A 17329-nucleotide genomic window follows, 5' to 3' on the forward strand; every position below is an offset into this window, starting at 1 on the left:
TAAAGGAGAGGAAAAAAAATCAAATTTATCTAATTAAATATTTTCCTGTTGACTCACCAAGTCAATAATTTAAAGATAATTAAAGATTCTACAAAGATTTTCCTCCTCCGTGATATGATTTTCCTCCTCCGTGATCTGCAAATAAATATCAAACAAATCTAAATTATCAAAATATGATGCGGTTTCTCCCATATCTCCACTCCCTAAAATCTCTCCAACAAACCAAATCTCTACATAATATATTATATAACCATCCCCACACGTACGTTTTCCACCTTTCATAAATCTGAGAAAAAGTAGAGTACAGGTCCGAGAGGGATAGAGAAGCAAAGGCAGATTCTTCGTTGCATAAGGTAAACCCCAAGGTCTCAAGTTCCCTTGTTTGATTTCACAAGTTCCATATGCATTAGTACACCACATACCCAACATCTTTTCCCTCTGAAATTGCCTCAAATTTTTACATCTCATGAAAGTTGAAAACCGATCTCCGAATTGAATGAATCAAAGCAAACTGAATTAAAGAATCGGACTTTAATCCATAGAATCAAATTAAAATCACTGTGTTTTGTACAAAGTTTCAATCTTTAAGTTTAGCCTTTGTCTCAACTGAAAATTTAATCATCCGAGAAACAAATCAAAATCGATTAGGAGAAATAGAATTAGAATGAAAAGGGAGAGAAAGAGCTTACCGGTTGTGAGAAACGGCACTGCCGACGGAGGAGCTGGGCAACGACGGACAGTGGCTGCTCGGCGACGGAGGCCGAGCGTGACAGAGGCAGCGCGCTGGCCGACAGAGAGGCGGGGGACGATTTTGGAACGAGGGAGATGAGCTTGGTGTTTTGAGATGTAATTTGCAGAGGTGAGTTACAGAGAATTTTGAGAGTTGAGAGTTGGGATTGTTCTGTTTTATGAATTGTAGAAGATGACGGAGAGAGCAAGCATGAGTTTTAGAGAGACAGAGAGTGACGATTTGATAAGCAGAGACTAGAGAGGGGAAGAGTTTGTTGTTTTGAATTGAGGAGTGACGTGTGTTTAGTTGGGAGTATTTCTGTTAATTTCTTTTAGTTGTTGTCTTTTTCTTTCTGTTTGGATTAGGAGTATAGAGGTGTGTCGTGAGGGAGTATACTTGGTTTGACTTTTAGGTTTAAACAATATTAAATGCTAGATGGCTAGTTTTAAAATAATTAGACTGAGGTGCAGATCTTTAATAGAAACTCTTGTTAGACTCTGTGGTTAGTGCTGATTGGAAGTAATAGTAATGTTTGGGGTTGCTTCGTCTAATTGATGAATCTGATTGATTATATGAAGTTTTCTTTGTAGTAATGACGACGGTTAAAATGAGCACTCACATAGGAAGCATACATTCTTTTAATTAGATGTTTTCTCGAGTTTTAATGAGCTTATTACTTTTATTTTAAAAGGATTTTCTTTCGCAAGAGAGCTAAGGCGGAGTGAGAATTTTCAAGTTAAGAATTGTAAGAGAATATGGTGGGCTTTATTTTTAAATAAGGGCAATGCCCTAAGTATATTTTTATGTGAAATATATTATATCATGCCGTATTTTTGTTTTTGAGAATGTGCCTATCTGATCGCCTAGTGGAGAGCGAGTCCCTACTAGAAGTTATGAGTTTAATCGAATTCGGGTTTGTCTAGGGAGCGAGTCCCTATTCAAGCTAGTGTACACAGAGGGGATCGTGCGCTAGCTTTCGAGTTGGCCGGTCCGGTGATCGAGAATGTGGCCACGTTCTCGTTTCACATATGAGGTTCAGATATGGTACGAGGAGAGAGAAAAATGGGTTGCAACCATACTTTTGAGCGATAAAATGTTTTGGGTGACTTGGTCTTTTATAAAACCCCGAGTTCACTTTTAAATGCTGACACAATATTTTATAAAATATTTTCGGCATGAGTCCACTGAGTGCATCAAGTACTCAGCCCTGCATTTCTTTTTAAAAATGTGCAGGTTGAGCGTGACGGGCGCGGTGGGTGTTGAGCAAGGTCGTTGAAGAAATCTAAGTGTCTAGAGTGTGTCATGTCTTCACACGTGGCATATTCCTTCTCTAAAATGCTTCCGCTGAGTAGTTGTTGAGTGCATGTATTGTTGAGATACTCTGATTTTATTCGAGTTATTCCCATTTGTTTCGAGCTATGGTCGTTTTGTGTTGTTTTTCCCCTTTCTTCCTCGCTTCTTTAATCCTCCGCTAGTCGCGATCAACCGTGTTTTCTATCCTTAGAAAATGCGGGCGTGACATTAACTTTGTACGTATGGTGGTATTTCACAGAAAGTTTTGGACGTCGTGTGTTATTCAACCAAACGTTTTGTACGCATGGTGGTATTTTCACCAGAAGATGCATGCATGCGTACTTCATTCGTGATTATTAACTAAAACTAAAACTTCAAAGTGAACACTTTAATGAACCTATGCATGCGTGAACTCCATTCGGCTGTGTGAAACTTATTGTTGGGGTATACTTACAGCGGAACTTCAATCCACTTCAAATGTTTAGTACCAAAATTTCCATCTTATTGCTTGAAGAAAAAAAAGTGTTACCATTACTTTAGAAAAATAATTACAAAGCATTCGGGACGCTTTTTTGGTTCTAAAAATTTCTAAATTAAGACCTGCACACTCCTCAGTCTTCATGCTCAATTTTCCCTTCAGATCTTCACATTCGTCACTTTTCATGCGGAATTTGTCTTCAAGATCACCATGCACAATACTCTTGCATCGGAGTTGTTCTTCAAACCTGTCTCGTTCGAGCTTGATTTGTTGAAAGTAAGTGTCTTGGCTTGGCGATAGACCCGCATCAAACCAACGGAAGAATCTGCAATCATCTTCCTTCCAGAATGGACACCGATAGTAACGTCGACCAGGATTAGCCGTCGTCCTAGACGTCACAAGCTCAGCCGCGACATCGTGACTACATAGAACAATCGGTGGACGAGGCCAATCCCAATTAAAACTTGACCCGAACGATTGCGAACTTGAAGACGACATTGCAAGAGCGGCCAAAATTGGAAATTCAAACCCAAACATATTAAAGTTATATGTCATTATTTATGAAATTAATTTCCTAAAAAAATTGCACCCCACAGCCGAACACACATAACCCCTAAATTGAATACAGTCAACTTCAGCTACAAAATCCACCCCAATTCAGCAACAAAATCTACCCAAATGGATCGGAGTGCAACAAACATCGCGATCTCAAGCTCAGCTACAACAGAGATTGAACTGAAAAATGAATTGACAAATTAGTACACGCATCAGACGAAAGAAAATGGGGGGATGGATGAATTGAGGTGAGAGAATAGAACATAGTTCCTTATCCTTAAAATGTAGAGGGAATTACACCGATTAATTCGAACATCAACTTTAATTTGAAATGAAATCCCAAAAACAAACCTCGACCCAGCCAAACAAACATAAACCCTACTTCGAATACAACCACATTCCGCTGCAAATACGACCCAATAAAAATCCCCAAGCGACGGACGAATTTCAGTGCGAGAGAATAAATTACATAAATTGGGATCTTACAACAGAGTATACGGTAGAGTTGAAACGACCAATGAATTGAATGTTGAATTACAGTGAGAGAAGGAAGTGAAGTGAGAGAAGGAAGAAGAGAAATTAATTTAAACACTCTAACTATAGAGGTATGAACACGGCAGTATGTGGAACATCAAATTTGAGTTGACAAAGGTGCAGCCTATTGTCTGCAAAAGTGCAGCATCAGAGCAGAGTAGGACTGCAACAGGCCGCAAATTGACTTAAATGCCCTTCAAGGCATAAGGGCCTTTTAGTCCGAAAAATGGCTACAAATATCTTATTTGTGATTATGTTAAAGGTCAGAGGCATGTGGCGATATTTTTTTTAGTCAGGGGTCTGGAGTGAAACAAATGGAAACGTCAGGGTCATTTTATGTAGTTCGCTCTAAATTCTATCTAGATAAATCCTAGATAAATTAGGATAAGTATAATTAATTTTACTTTGTCTTATGGATTTATATATATTTAATTCTATGTGAATAAATCCTAGAGTTATGGATTTAGATATATTTAATTATATCTTGAAAAATCCTAGATGAATTGGGATGGTACTAATTAAATTTATTTTTGTCATGTTGATTTAGATAGAGTTTATTCTATCTTGGTAAATCCTAGATAGACTAAAATAAATAATAATTATGTTTATTCATATCTTGTAGATATTGATAGATTTATATCTATCTAGAATATCTTAGTAGATTTGGATAATTAAAATCCATGTTTATCTTTATCTTGTGGATATTTATAAAATTAATTCTATTTAGAAAATATCATAGTAGATTTAGATAATGAAGTCTATCTGTATCATATAGATATTAATAGATTTATATCTATCTAGAATTTATCTTAGTAGATTTAGATAGTTATTAATCCAGTATTGTAATTATCTTTTGGATTTAAGATAGATTTAGTTCTATCTAGTTAAATCCTAATTGAATTAATTAATATTAATTTTAGTTTATCCTAATTTTATGGATATAAATAGATATATTTCTATTTAGAAAATATCCTAGGTAAATTTGGATAAAGACAATACAAGATAATCCTTATCTAATTAGATTTTGATAAAATTAATTTTATCTAGAATAAATCCTAATAGATATGATATATTCTAGTTTCTTATTCTAAATAATCAAAGATTTTTTTAAATCTTGGAATGATTGGATTTCATCTTTATCTTATGAATTTGGAGAAATTTGTTTTTATCCTGAAATATCCTAGTATGATTTAGATAATGATAACCCAAGGTCAGCATTATCCTGAATTTTAGGATTTGCTTTTATTCATATAAAATGTAGAATATCCTAGTTGGATTTAGATAGGTTAAATTCTATCTAATTAAATCCTAATAAATTTGGATAACCATTATCCACGATAAATTTTATCAAATCCAAAATTCGTATTTTGGATAAGATAAGAATTAATTATTTAATTAAATCTCCCTATATTTATTAAATAATTTTCAGTAATTATCCTCTGTGATTAATCACCATGAATTAAATGGATTTATTTATTTATTTGGTGTTAATTTGTTTTAAGTAGATTATCTGTCATATCTACTTATGCGATAATTATGCAAAAACCATGTTTAAAATAACTAAGCGATAATTACAACAGTGCGTTGTATATGGTCTTCATAAATTGGTCTATATATGAAGCAGTTTCTAATATTATCGCGACCCACCTTAGTGGGAGCAATAATCCTATGAAATAGCAAGTTCATAAGATTATACTTCTTAATAGTAAATTGTTTAAACTAGAAGCCTGTTTCTAATATTATCGCGACCCACCCTAGTGGGAGCCATAATCCTATGAAATTGCACGTTCATATGTTTAAACATATTTATAAGATAGCTATGGAATTTTGTTAGTGGCATATGACCTTCCCTAAGAGTATCAAAATAGAATCAAAATTTCTAGATGCTAATATTTATGGTAAAAGCTTAGGCAAAATTTGGCGGTCATGCCACCTTAGTGGTCTTTGGACTATTCGTCGATATTGTAACCAGGAAATTGTTGGAATCTGAATTTGTATGACCTCCCTAGAGGCATACTTATTTTGGTTTTGGCAGTTGCGAGATACATAAATTGTTTTGTGGTTGTTTGCAATTATGTATCAAGCATAGTATGTGATAAATAGTTTTATTTCTTCTCAGCCAAATTCTTAATAATGTCTTCGAACCTTAAAGAAATCAAACTCGAATGCCAAAATTATATAGAGTGGAAATGTAAATGGATAAGATTCTCATTGCTGAAAACTTAAAGTTTGTATTCACCAATCCATGTTCTCTATTTCATTGACAAAATTCTATTAAGAAAGTTTAAGAATGCATTTCATGCATGCACTTGACAAGTTCTTTGAGATAGAAGGTCAAGCTACTTTCTTTTAAGTAGTAAGACACGTCTTGGTTTATATTGAAGAAAGAGGAATATCTAATAAGGACGATGTCCAGATTCTATTGGAACATCCAAAAGAGATAGAATGTTTTGAGGAATCTTCTGATTCAATTACTTAAATAATTTCTACACTTAGTTCATCACAAAATGTAATAGGAAGTGATTATATGAAGGTTGTTACTTAAAAGTTGGAAACCTTCTACATGATATTCACTTTATTACTAACATGATAGATAACAAAATCGTTAAAGCTGCATCTTTCTTATGTCTTAGTTCAATCGATCAGAAGACTAGCAATGGAAAGAGGAAAAAGCTGACTTGTCATCAATGCCTGCTGAAAGCAAGAAAGGCAAGATAAATTAGGTGAAAAGGCAAAGTGAAGATGCATTGTAAGTCGGATTGACCTCTTCTATAAAAGGACAATGGCTTAGATAACTATGCAACTTCAAAAAGAGATATCTAGATCCAATTGGGCTATTGTTGCAGTGGGAGCTATTTATTTATGCTCATTTTATTATTTTGTTTTGGTGTGTAAGATTTTTGTTTTATTGGTACAATTTAGTTTAGAAAGAATTCAGTTTCAGTTTCTAAACATGTTAATGATTAAGGGATGTTCGATGTCATTTTATAATGCGTGCATTATTAAGAAATGTGATTCGAATATCTATCATAGTACCATAGAAAAACAAATTATACATCATAGTATCTAAACAATATAAATGCAACAAGATTGTGTTTTACACAACAGTCCAACTTCCTAATCAATGAATGATAAAGTATTTATGACATAAGGCCAAGAAAGTACTTAGTAATTGTTCAAACTGATTTTGTGTAACTCAAGTGACTATCGAGTTTTTAACAACTTACTTCTTAAATAGCTTGAAAGTCAAGTAAGTCTGGTTGATGCACTATAAGTTATAATCCGTTGGTGGTTCAAGGGATTCAGAATACTTATAGAGATGCAACATAGAAAGACTAGCAAGTCTCAATAGTCCACACCATAGGACATGAGTAATGAGTTAAGATCAGTAGTGGGAGTAAAATCCTAGTTGACTACTCCAAGCATTCTTCTAAAGAATGAGATAGTCATATAAGAAGATATCGAAGTCCCTCTAAGACGAGTTCGATAAGTGAACAACTGTACTCAATAACACCTTATCATTGATGGGATATACATTGGAAACAACAAGTTTTACCTTAAAGAAACTACCATAATATCAGTACCTTCTACAACACACGAGTTGTGGACTAGAGACAAGTCTAGTCTAGTATATCTCAAGGTGAGTTATTCCAACACATGTTTTGGAAAAGGTATCCAAGTAATTGGAGTTGTGTACTGATGTATGTTTTAAGGTTATCCCAGATGATTGAAATTCTATAAGTTCTATATTCTTCATTACTAGAAGGTATTTGTTTATACAAATATCAGATTCTTGGATGAAGATTATGAAAAGAATTACAAGCCTAACAATAATGATAATTCTCAAGATAATGAGAATATCTATTTTCCATCTTAACTAAGATGTCATACCATTAGAAACTTATGCACTTGGAAAATCAACATTTGTACCTAAGATTATAAGAGTCATGTTGTAGTGGGAGCGTTATTTGCGAACACAATAAGTTCATGTGCCTAAGAGAGTCTTTAGACTCAAGTCTTAGATCAACTTGAATCTAATCCCTGTAACTACAACGACACATTGGCTCATTCAGATAATCATTTTTAAAGAGACGATAGATTTTGAATAATAATCTAATATAGATAAGAATGTTTGCAAGACTTGCGATACTACCCATACACTATTTCAGCCAGTGGGAGCTAGTGGATCTGCAAGTGTAAACATGGATCTCAAAAGGCTAAAATAATGGCAAAGGGTTATACCCAGAGAGAATCATATTCTAGGCTGCCATTTTGCCTAAGTCGATCTGTATATTGCCTTCTATTTCGGAGAGTGGTTATAATATACGAATTGACTGATGTACCCTTCTATGCAACTAAAATGCTCTGAAATGCAACCTCGGTTTCTCTACGCCTCAGTACCTGAAAGCGCTAGTTAGGAAGGACCAGCTGAGATATTCTAACTTCCGTTTCTGACGTAGAGATGTGGGTTGATTTTGCTCCCATGATGGTTGGTTTTGATCTATATTCGTATCTTCCTTTTGTGTATTTAGTCATTTTTTTCTCTTGATAGCATGGAGGATCCCGGCTTGTGGGACCTCTACTTTGCATTTTCATGCTCTTGTTTGGATTTTAGTCACTTTTGGGCTAAGATCACGTTTTGGAACATTATATTTTTGATCTTATTCACGGGTTGGGGGTCTGCCTAAACCCCCCGCCCATGAAGGGCACTTTTGAAGAAAAAAAAATGCAACCTCGGCTGATGAAATCATAACCCATATCTCTATATCTAACGGTCCATATAAGTAGGATGTTATAACTAGATAAGTCTATATGGAGTGTAGTGCTCCCCTTACGTTATATACCTTAATATACAGTATATACCAAATTTCAGTATGCCGAGGTATATGAAAATTCATATCATTACCTTACCAAAATATATTTGATGTATAATTATATTTATATTTTACGGTATATACCTTAATATACGGTATATATTGAATTTCGGTATGTCGAGGTATGCCGAGGTATACCGAGGTATACCGCGGTATATGAAAATCCATATCATTACCTTACTGAAATATTACTGTAAGTAATCATACCGTATCGAAAATCACGGTATATCAAAAATTTGGTATTTTTGATATTTTTTGGTACGATAAGACCGGTATTTCGGCGTTTCAATATTTTTCATCAACCCTAGGTGAGGGAGAGGAGCAGTGACGCCTGGGTATTCCCAACAATGGAGAGGGGGCCAACATCGATCTTCTCCTGCCTTGCGAGTCTGACGACGGCGACAACATTGCTGCATTTCGCCGACGCGAGAGAGGAGGCTAATTCGAATACCCTAATTTGAGTGTTGGAGAGAGAGAAGGGTACCTATTTTCTTTCGTTTTTTTTAGTTGGGGGAGATTTGAGGGTGAAGAATGACCGGTCCAAATGAGGAGGGTAATTTAGTAATCTAATAATCTTATCTTCCTTTGATTTTAAATTGAGATAAGAAACACACCCTCTTTGTTGGTTCAAATTATCCAATTAAAATATAAAAAAGAATGCGGACCTATCCGGACTGAAAAAATAAGATAGGCATACGGTTAATTTATTGAGCGAACTGCACAAAAGGTTCCTAACTTTTCGCCCTGTAACAGCAGAGACCCCTAACATTTAAAAATCCCATCACAGGTATCTAACAAAATATATAATCACAAACCTTGTGTTTTTTGCCCTTTTCCGGATGAAAATGCCCAAGTGGGCTGAAGAGCAATTTAGTCTTTTTACCTAGTCTGCATGTGTAGTGGGACTGTGCCATATATCCCTTTTCAGAACATGTAATTTATTTTATGTACATGCATTCTTAGTTAATTGGCCTATTCTATATATCATTTATTAATATCGCGATTCATCATTTTCAATGTACTTGTAATTACAATGCAAATTATGTGAATTTTTTTTATAAGTTGCGTTCGTTTTGTTTTTTTTTTCTTTTTCTTTGCTTTAAATGGGAAATAACTCATAGCGTCATAGTAGTAGTATATAACACGTGTAGCCATGTATATAGGATAAAAAAATTGAAATTCAACTAATAAAAAAAAACTCTTGTATATAAATCGAGCTAAAATATTGAATTTATATGAAATTAATTAACCCACGTAATTAAATTCCTAATAGTGTAAGGATAATAAATGCATGATCTAATGCTTAAATGCGAGAAATTTTAAATTTTATAACACATTTTAATTGTAGATTGAATTGGTAAATCGTAATTTGAAAAAAAAATTTATAATTAACTATAAATATATGTCTTTATCGTTGCAAGGCTTTATTTTAAGTGGGATATAGTATTTCTATTTTCTTTGTTTGTTTCTTGAATGCATGAGAGATATTCTATTTCTTTGGAAGATTTATATGCTACTATGTTTTTATTGTTTTGAAAAGTTATAAGCTTTATTTATTTGTAAATATACGCTGAAAGTGATGTGAACATATATATAATAAGATTGAAAAACAAAATAGACTTTACATATATAGTTTCTTTTTTTAAAAGAGAAGGCTTGATCTACAAAAAACATGCCGACATATTATTTAAAATACTCTATTTTTTCAAAGGATCAATAACGAATAAATTTATACTACTTTCTTTCATTATCAATTTTCTTATATGTTCATTAAAATTAAATTAATACAACGATTAATTGAAAAGAACGACACCAGTTTATGTTGTCTTTTACTTCAACCATTAGCCTATCAATTTTATTTAGAATAATTTATGGAGTCTCCCTTAGTCAATGATGATGTGTACCCCCACCCCACCCCCACCACACCATTCATTGATTCCTTTTTCTGTCACATCAATTAGGATTGGCAGTACATGCAGCAGGTGGGATGCAGTGGCGGCGTCACAAAAGGTCGAGTTTGCCCTTTCAAGCCTTGAGGGTGTTATGGTCCGAAACAACAAGGTTTGTGATTATATATTTTGTTAGATACCTGTGATGAGATTTTTAAATGTTAGGGGTCTCTGTTGTTAAAGGGCGAAAAGTTAGAGACCTTTTGTGCAATTCACTCTCATTTATTTTATATACCAAACAATAAGTCATAATAAATAAATGTTCGTAGTAAAACATAACTACCAAACAAAGCCTAATATTTTTATATCATAAATAGACAAAAAAACCGTTCTATTTCTTCCTTTACTTAAAGATGAGAATGGTTCTTTATATATCAAAATGTTTCTATGGTAATATATGCATATTTTGAGAATTTCATTAGTAGCATTTCAAGAAGTAAATTACAGTTAAAAACCAATTATTACAGTAAGTAAAAAAAGAAAGGGATATTGGATTCTAATATCATGGAACTTTTAAAAAGTGGGTTTTTTTCCACGAACTTTCAACTTGATAAATAATATCACGAACTTTACTAAAGTTTGTTATTTCTCACCGACAAAAAAAATTCCAACAAATAATATCACGATACGGTTTTTTTTCGTAATTTCTCAACAACTTCGAGCTTCAAGTTCTTCAACTTTTTAAGAAAGTTTTTCTTAAAGTACACCCACCCTCCAAAATTGTTCTTCAATCCATTAATATAGCAAAAAAAAATTTGCTGGTGGGAAATAACTAACTCGGGTGATATTATTTGCTAAGTTGATAGTTCGTTGGTAAAACTCAACTTTTTGAAAGTTCTATGATATTAGGGGCCAATATTCCAAGAAAAAAAGAAATGGACACCAGTCTTCACTGATTTGGGTGTGGAAATACCCAAATATGAAAATATTTTAAAAACCTAAAACACAACACAAACTATTTGCATCTTACTCTCGAAGTTCCTAAGTACTCCAAATTAAGGATTTTTTTTAAAATTTAGAGAAAAAGAATCAGGCACCAAGAATCAGCTTAAGAGATGGCACCATAGCTTGAAAATTAATCTAACCAAAATTCAATGATGAAAATGTCAACTTGAACCCTTTCTTGGCAAGGTATGGATCATGCCATCATCATACCACTTTGAGAAACCATTCTCAAGGGCCTCCCGCATCCACGCGTGCCTGCAGCACCCAACTGCTTCCCCAACGGTTAGCCAGCTCCTCTGCCGGTGGCACTTCTCAGGCCACGAGTCGAGCTCCTCCTTCACGTGCAAGGCATACATAGCTGCTCTACACAGTCCTTCCGGGCTGTATTCATCTTGGAGTGTTTTGCTCTTGAAAGGATAGCATCCAAGAAAATGCTGACACAAAAGAACAAGCATGATAGAGAGACATGGATTGACAAGCATGATAGAGAAAGGACAGCTGAAGACAGTGTTCTAAGCATTCATTTAAGTTTGAGTTCTATTCGATCAAGGTGCTGATTCAATTAAATCGGACAGCTTTGCTATAAAACAAGCTATAGGAATGTAATCAATCAAACAATAAACGAATAGACGTATAGATTACCACTAGATCGCCTCGAACTCCAGCCTCTTCCATGGCTTCCCTTTCGGCTGCCTCCTCGGCCGTTTCATCATTCTCCCACCCACCCTATAGAAAATAACATGAAAATGAAAAGGTGGGGCATTTTTCATATCAAGGTTAATTGACCGAAACAATGCAGATTTTATACATGTATGTCACGTAATCTTTTACATTCATCACACATAAACATGTCATGAAAATTCAAAATCATGTATGCCATTGTGTCACACCTTATATCACTAAACCATAACTTTACAAAAATTTTACTTCAATTTCAGTCATAAAAATGCACCATATATGATCTGTATGCCTAAGCATACTAAAATCATAAACACGTCCAATCAAATTATAGAAGAAAACTACCTTCTTAGGATGAGATAATTACAGAGGGAAAGGATGATATACGACTGACAAAGATAAAATTAAGAACCAAGTATTACTTTGTTGTCACTGTAGTTCTGATAAAAGGAAACATTAGCTCGAGGAGTTTATTAGAAAATCGCAACACTCAAATCAGTGTCGAACAAAGGAGTGACACTTCCAAGAAACGCCTTATTGTTGCTATGTTAAGGAAAGTAGTGCAACCGTGAAATCATTTGCTTGAAACCTCGACTTTTGGTATAAGGACTAGGAGCTTAAACTAACTTCTGAAAGATGGATGAAACTGAAACCAAACATGAAAAGAATGTAAGAGAATATTCCCCAAGATAGTATTCGAAAATGTGGCCTATTTGTATTCGTGAATGGTCACATAGGCAGATTAGTGAGATTAGAGAGATAAGAATTGGTTCTCTTTCCAGAGTAGAAATTGGGTATATTGAAAGAGAAAATTTGCTACCTTTATTAGAAATTAAAAATAAAACTGCATTTTATAAAAAAAATCTAACGAAAGCATTCAGTTAACGCCTAAATAAAACTATTCATTCGCCCTTATCCAGTCTCCATCTTTCTTTCAGCTTTAGGTTAAACCATAATGGTTACAGATATGCCAAGTTACTGATTTTAAATCGTTACAAGGATATGCTTCCTAGCCAAGGTAATGTATGACATGAACTATATCTTAACTCATTTTATCAACGGTAACATAACACTGGAACCAACAGAGGAGCAGTGGGGGAAAAAAACATGCTTTATGCAGTCTGCTTCCATTGACATAGTTCAAAGATCCGAACCTTTGGAAACAGAAGACCAGGTCCACCAGTTGAATTGATCATTAATACTTCAACGATATTCTCAATTCTGCCACCATCATCATCTTTTACTGTCTTATATCTGAAGGGAATACACCTGGGAAATCACAATTTTGATCAGCACAGATGAATACGGTGAATGCTTTTTAATATAAACAAAACAACATATCAGATTAAGCAAGGCAAACGAGAAACCAAAAAGGCTCAAAAGGTATAGTAGTTTAAGTCCACCAATAAACCCTGAATCTGACCCTACCTACACCTCCTATTTCGTGCTAACTGAAGAGACAGATAAAATGCTTAAACAGTAAACCATCCATAAGAGTCATCCAATTCTGGTTGTGTCAGTGAATAATATGTTTTGTGCTTTTCCTACTTCACTTTTCAGCCCACAGAAACAAATGGAGAAGAATGCCAAACTTTTTTCTGCCTTCTCTAAATTCCAAAGTAGATCTCTCATATCAATTCAAGATTATCATATAATCAAAGAAAGTAGTGCTAACACCAGATTCTATTGAAGAAACAAAAGTTAAGTGAACGCTGGAATATAAAGAGGCCAACTTAGCAAAACTTTAGAGATGTTCGAAGCATTATAGAGAGGAGAAGCATGTATGTTTGATCATAAAGATTTCCAAGTTTGAAGCATTATACGCTCTTTTTTCGTCACGAAATAAGTTTATGTAGGATTGTGTAAAATATACTCCATATTGATATTATTCGCTGTGAAACTAGATTGGAACAAGGCACCATACCATTACGGAAGCTGTTAGGAGTAAAGGCTGAATTCCAACTCAATCAATAGAACACTGATTAAGGAAATAAGATCTCAATTTATTGATAAAAAGGACAGAAAGAAAGAAGCAAATAGAATAACAATCCTCACGAAGGAGGCCACGATAATCCTCTGCAGAGGCCTACGGCTACCGCCGTCCCATTTCTGATCTCTCCAAAAGATACGCTGCTCTCATTCTTAAGTTCTATTTATAATAATCTATAACCCTAAAATATTAAACCAGATCCTAACTAATTAGGTAAATAAATCTAATCAAATCCTAACTAATTAATACTTAAGAGTAAGGCGTTAATCTCCTTCTCTATCATTCTGCCGCTGCTTTCTCTAACCCGTTAATCTCATTCTCTATCATTCTGCCGCTGCCCACCAAATCCTCCATCAGCTGGCCCAGCTACTTCCCTATTTCCACTCCTCCAATCCGTATCAACTGCCTCACCCTCAAAACAGCCTTGTCCGCAAGGCTAGTCAAATTCGCAGATGAAGATCAGGTGGAGGCTCAAACACAAGCTTGTAGATGTGAATCTGTCGGTGTGGTCGATGTACTAGTTGATTCGCTGGCTTGTGTGAAGAAGCACCGAATAGAGACCTGGAGAAACGCAATTCCTTGGCACTATGCATCATCTGCCGTTCCGACGAATCATGAGATGAGCTGCTGAATTCGAGTACAGGCGGTGAGGGCAGGGAAGGTGATGATGGCGCCGAAACAGACACTATTCTCATATATGGATCTTTTAAAACATCAGGCACTTTCAAACCATACACTGATGTTGTCTCCCCAAGGATTGAAACTTCATGTTCCTTAGATGGAAGGCCGTTTGTGGCCACAGACAGTTTGGGGATTGGAACCTCATGTGGTGGGTTCTTTGACGCCATGGCTGCTGAAGGATACCTGCTAATAACTGCGGCTGCTGTTGCGGTAATATTGTTGGGTATGGGTGGGATTTTTGGCGGGTTTTTGGCAACCTGGGTAGTAGCAATAGGGCCTTCACTGCTGTGCTTGGATGAATTGCCTGCGACGCAGCCTTCTGATGTGATGGTATCGCCAAAACGTTGCAAGAGCTGTTGAACAAACTTGTCCCACGATAAGGAGGGGCAGCGACGAACGAGCAATTGCTTCCAAGGCTTGGCTGGTCCTTCTATGGCGAGCATGGCAACGTCGACCCGTCTATCCGATGATGTTTTGTTGATGAGGAAATATTGGTTTGCCCGCGCGAGCCACGTGAGAGGCTCAGATCCATCAAAAGTTGGCATTGGCGACGTTGATTTGATGCCGGCTGACACCGAATTAGATTCCCGATTTTCAGAGGACGCATCGTCCTCCGGCGTTGCTCTGGACTTGTGGTTGAGGGCCGCGAACCCCGCACGCATTTCCTCTATCAAGGAGTCGAGTTTTGATCCCAACGCGGAGATCCGTACGTTCGTCTGCTGGAACTGGGCGTTGAGTTCTTTAGTAGCCTTCTCCAAACCGTCTAGGCGTGAATCTCCCCGAGAATTGACCATCGTTCACCGCACCAATTGTTAGGAGTAAAGGCTGAATTCCAACTCAATCAATAGAACACTGATTAAGGAAATAAGATCTCAATTTATTGATAAAAAGGACAGAAAGAAAGAAGCAAATAGAATAACAATCCTCACGAAGGAGGCCACAATAATCCTCCGCAGAGGCCATAGCCGTCCCATTTCTGATCTCTCCAAAAGATACGCTGCTCTCATTCTTAAGTTCTATTTATAATAATCTATAACCCTAAAATATTAAACCAGATCCTAACTAATTAGGTAAATAAATCTAATCAAATCCTAACTAATTAATACTTAAGAGTAAGGCGTTAATCTCCTTCTCTATCATTCTGCCGCTGCTTTCTCTAACCCGTTAATCTCATTCTCAATCATTCTGCCGCTGCCCACCAAATCCTCCATCAGCTGGCCCAGCTACTTCCCTATTTCCACTCCTCCAATCCGTATCAGAAGCTCAAATCAAAACTTCATAGCTTTCTCTTAAGCCATGATACAAAAATCATCCACTTTCATGCAGAATCAACACTTAGTTGCAAAACACCCAAAAATTGAATAAAGTGGCTCAAAAGCAGAATCTAATATATACACTACACAAACAATTAAAAGGGAATGCCATGTACATATATTACTTCAAGTTACCACCATCACCCTCAGTGAGAAAGGAAAGTTCTAGTAATCAATCAAGCAAAACAAACAGACAAAATTCACATAAAAATTTATCAAGATTGCACATTTTCATTCTAATCAAGCAAAACCTAGCATCCACAACCCCCAATTTTGAAATGATCCAAGCAACAAGATCCCAAACACAAAATTCCACACATTCCTCAGTTAACAAAACTAACAACATATCTCAGCATTCCCCCCAATTGGAAACGCATTATAAAATCCATCACGAAAAAAAAATGCACACATGATAAAAATTGAAGATGAAAAATACATAAATGAAGATGTATGTATGTATATACCCAGCAATGAGACGGTAGCCATCCTCGTAACGCTGCTGCTGCCGACCAGTTCGAGCCACCAATTCAGACATCTAATCGAGAAACGGAACAAATGATGAGAAATCCCCAACACTTGTGTATCTATATATACAAATCAGAAGCTGGCCTCTCGATTGATGAAAACGAAGCAATAAATCATTGCTCAAATTGGGTCTAAAATATCTGCATTACTCCTCTTCTACTCGATTTCTCAACCCTAAAAATCCCCGAATATTTTCGCATTATTTCATCAAGGGTTTCAAAAAAAATTCAATTTGTTAGTGTTGGTTCACCGTGAAAGAGCAGCGAAAGAATAGAAACAAGTTTTTGGAGAATTTTTTGAGTCCTCAGTCAATCGTGGTTAGAGCATCCACAATGGAGGCGAGCGGACCGGCTAGCCGATCCCTGGCGCTCGCCGGTCCGCTCGCCGAACCATTGCAGCAGGCGAGCGCCAAATCGGCGAGCGCTGGCTGATGCGCTCGCCGATCGACTGGCCGTCATTACAGACTCTCGATCGGCCAGCGGATTTTATTTTATTTTTTATTTAATTATCGAAACACTATATATACGCGATTTGCACGTCATTTTCATTTGCACCACTTGTTTTAACGAGTATTCTCTGTATCTTAATTTCTGTACAAAAGCAACAACACGAAATGGAGCAAAACAACGAGCCTACTCCAAAGACGAGCGGGTCTCAAACTCCCACGGTACCCATGGGAGGTGGATGGGGTCCGATGGCCGGGTACTACAACATGTACCATTGGCAGCAGATGATGCCCGGGGATGGCATCCGGGGGTGGTATGCAGGGATGGCAGGGGATGCC

At 36.0% G+C, this 17329-nt stretch overlaps 1 protein-coding gene and 1 long non-coding RNA gene across 5 annotated transcripts; both read right to left on the reverse strand.

Annotated features, from left to right (window-relative positions):
- On the reverse strand, nucleotides 1-1013 carry LOC121803400. Its single transcript, XR_006050986.1, has 2 exons — nucleotides 690-1013; nucleotides 1-135 (listed from the first exon to the last, which is right to left on the reverse strand). It is a non-coding gene; the product is annotated as an uncharacterized LOC121803400 (long non-coding RNA).
- Nucleotides 1014-11223: 10210 nt separating this feature from the next.
- LOC121802920 (nudix hydrolase 16, mitochondrial-like) lies at nucleotides 11224-16834 on the reverse strand. 4 transcript variants are annotated; one of them, XM_042202613.1, is made up of 4 exons: nucleotides 16485-16834; nucleotides 13191-13305; nucleotides 12001-12084; nucleotides 11224-11792 (listed from the first exon to the last, which is right to left on the reverse strand). In XM_042202613.1, the coding sequence occupies exons 1-4, from the start codon at nucleotides 16553-16555 to the stop codon at nucleotides 11520-11522; spliced, it is 543 nt and encodes a 180-aa protein (XP_042058547.1). In that variant the 5' UTR covers nucleotides 16556-16834; the 3' UTR covers nucleotides 11224-11519. The 4 variants fall into 4 exon arrangements, with proteins under 4 accessions (XP_042058547.1, XP_042058546.1, XP_042058545.1 ...); XM_042202612.1 differs by lacking the exons at nucleotides 11224-11792; nucleotides 12001-12084; nucleotides 13191-13305 and adding an exon at nucleotides 13982-15532; XM_042202611.1 differs by lacking the exons at nucleotides 11224-11792; nucleotides 12001-12084; nucleotides 13191-13305 and adding an exon at nucleotides 13982-15559.
- Nucleotides 16835-17329: the final 495 nt, after the last annotated feature.

This window comes from Salvia splendens, chromosome 5 (genome assembly GCF_004379255.2).
Source record: "Salvia splendens isolate huo1 chromosome 5, SspV2, whole genome shotgun sequence".
Lineage (NCBI taxonomy): Eukaryota > Viridiplantae > Streptophyta > Magnoliopsida > Lamiales > Lamiaceae > Salvia > Salvia splendens.

What these genes read in the sequence shown, in the direction of transcription:
- LOC121802920 (XM_042202612.1), bottom strand. Translation starts at nt 15,501, where the DNA reads ATGGTCAATTCTCGGGGAGATTCACGCCTAGACGGTTTGGAGAAGGCT.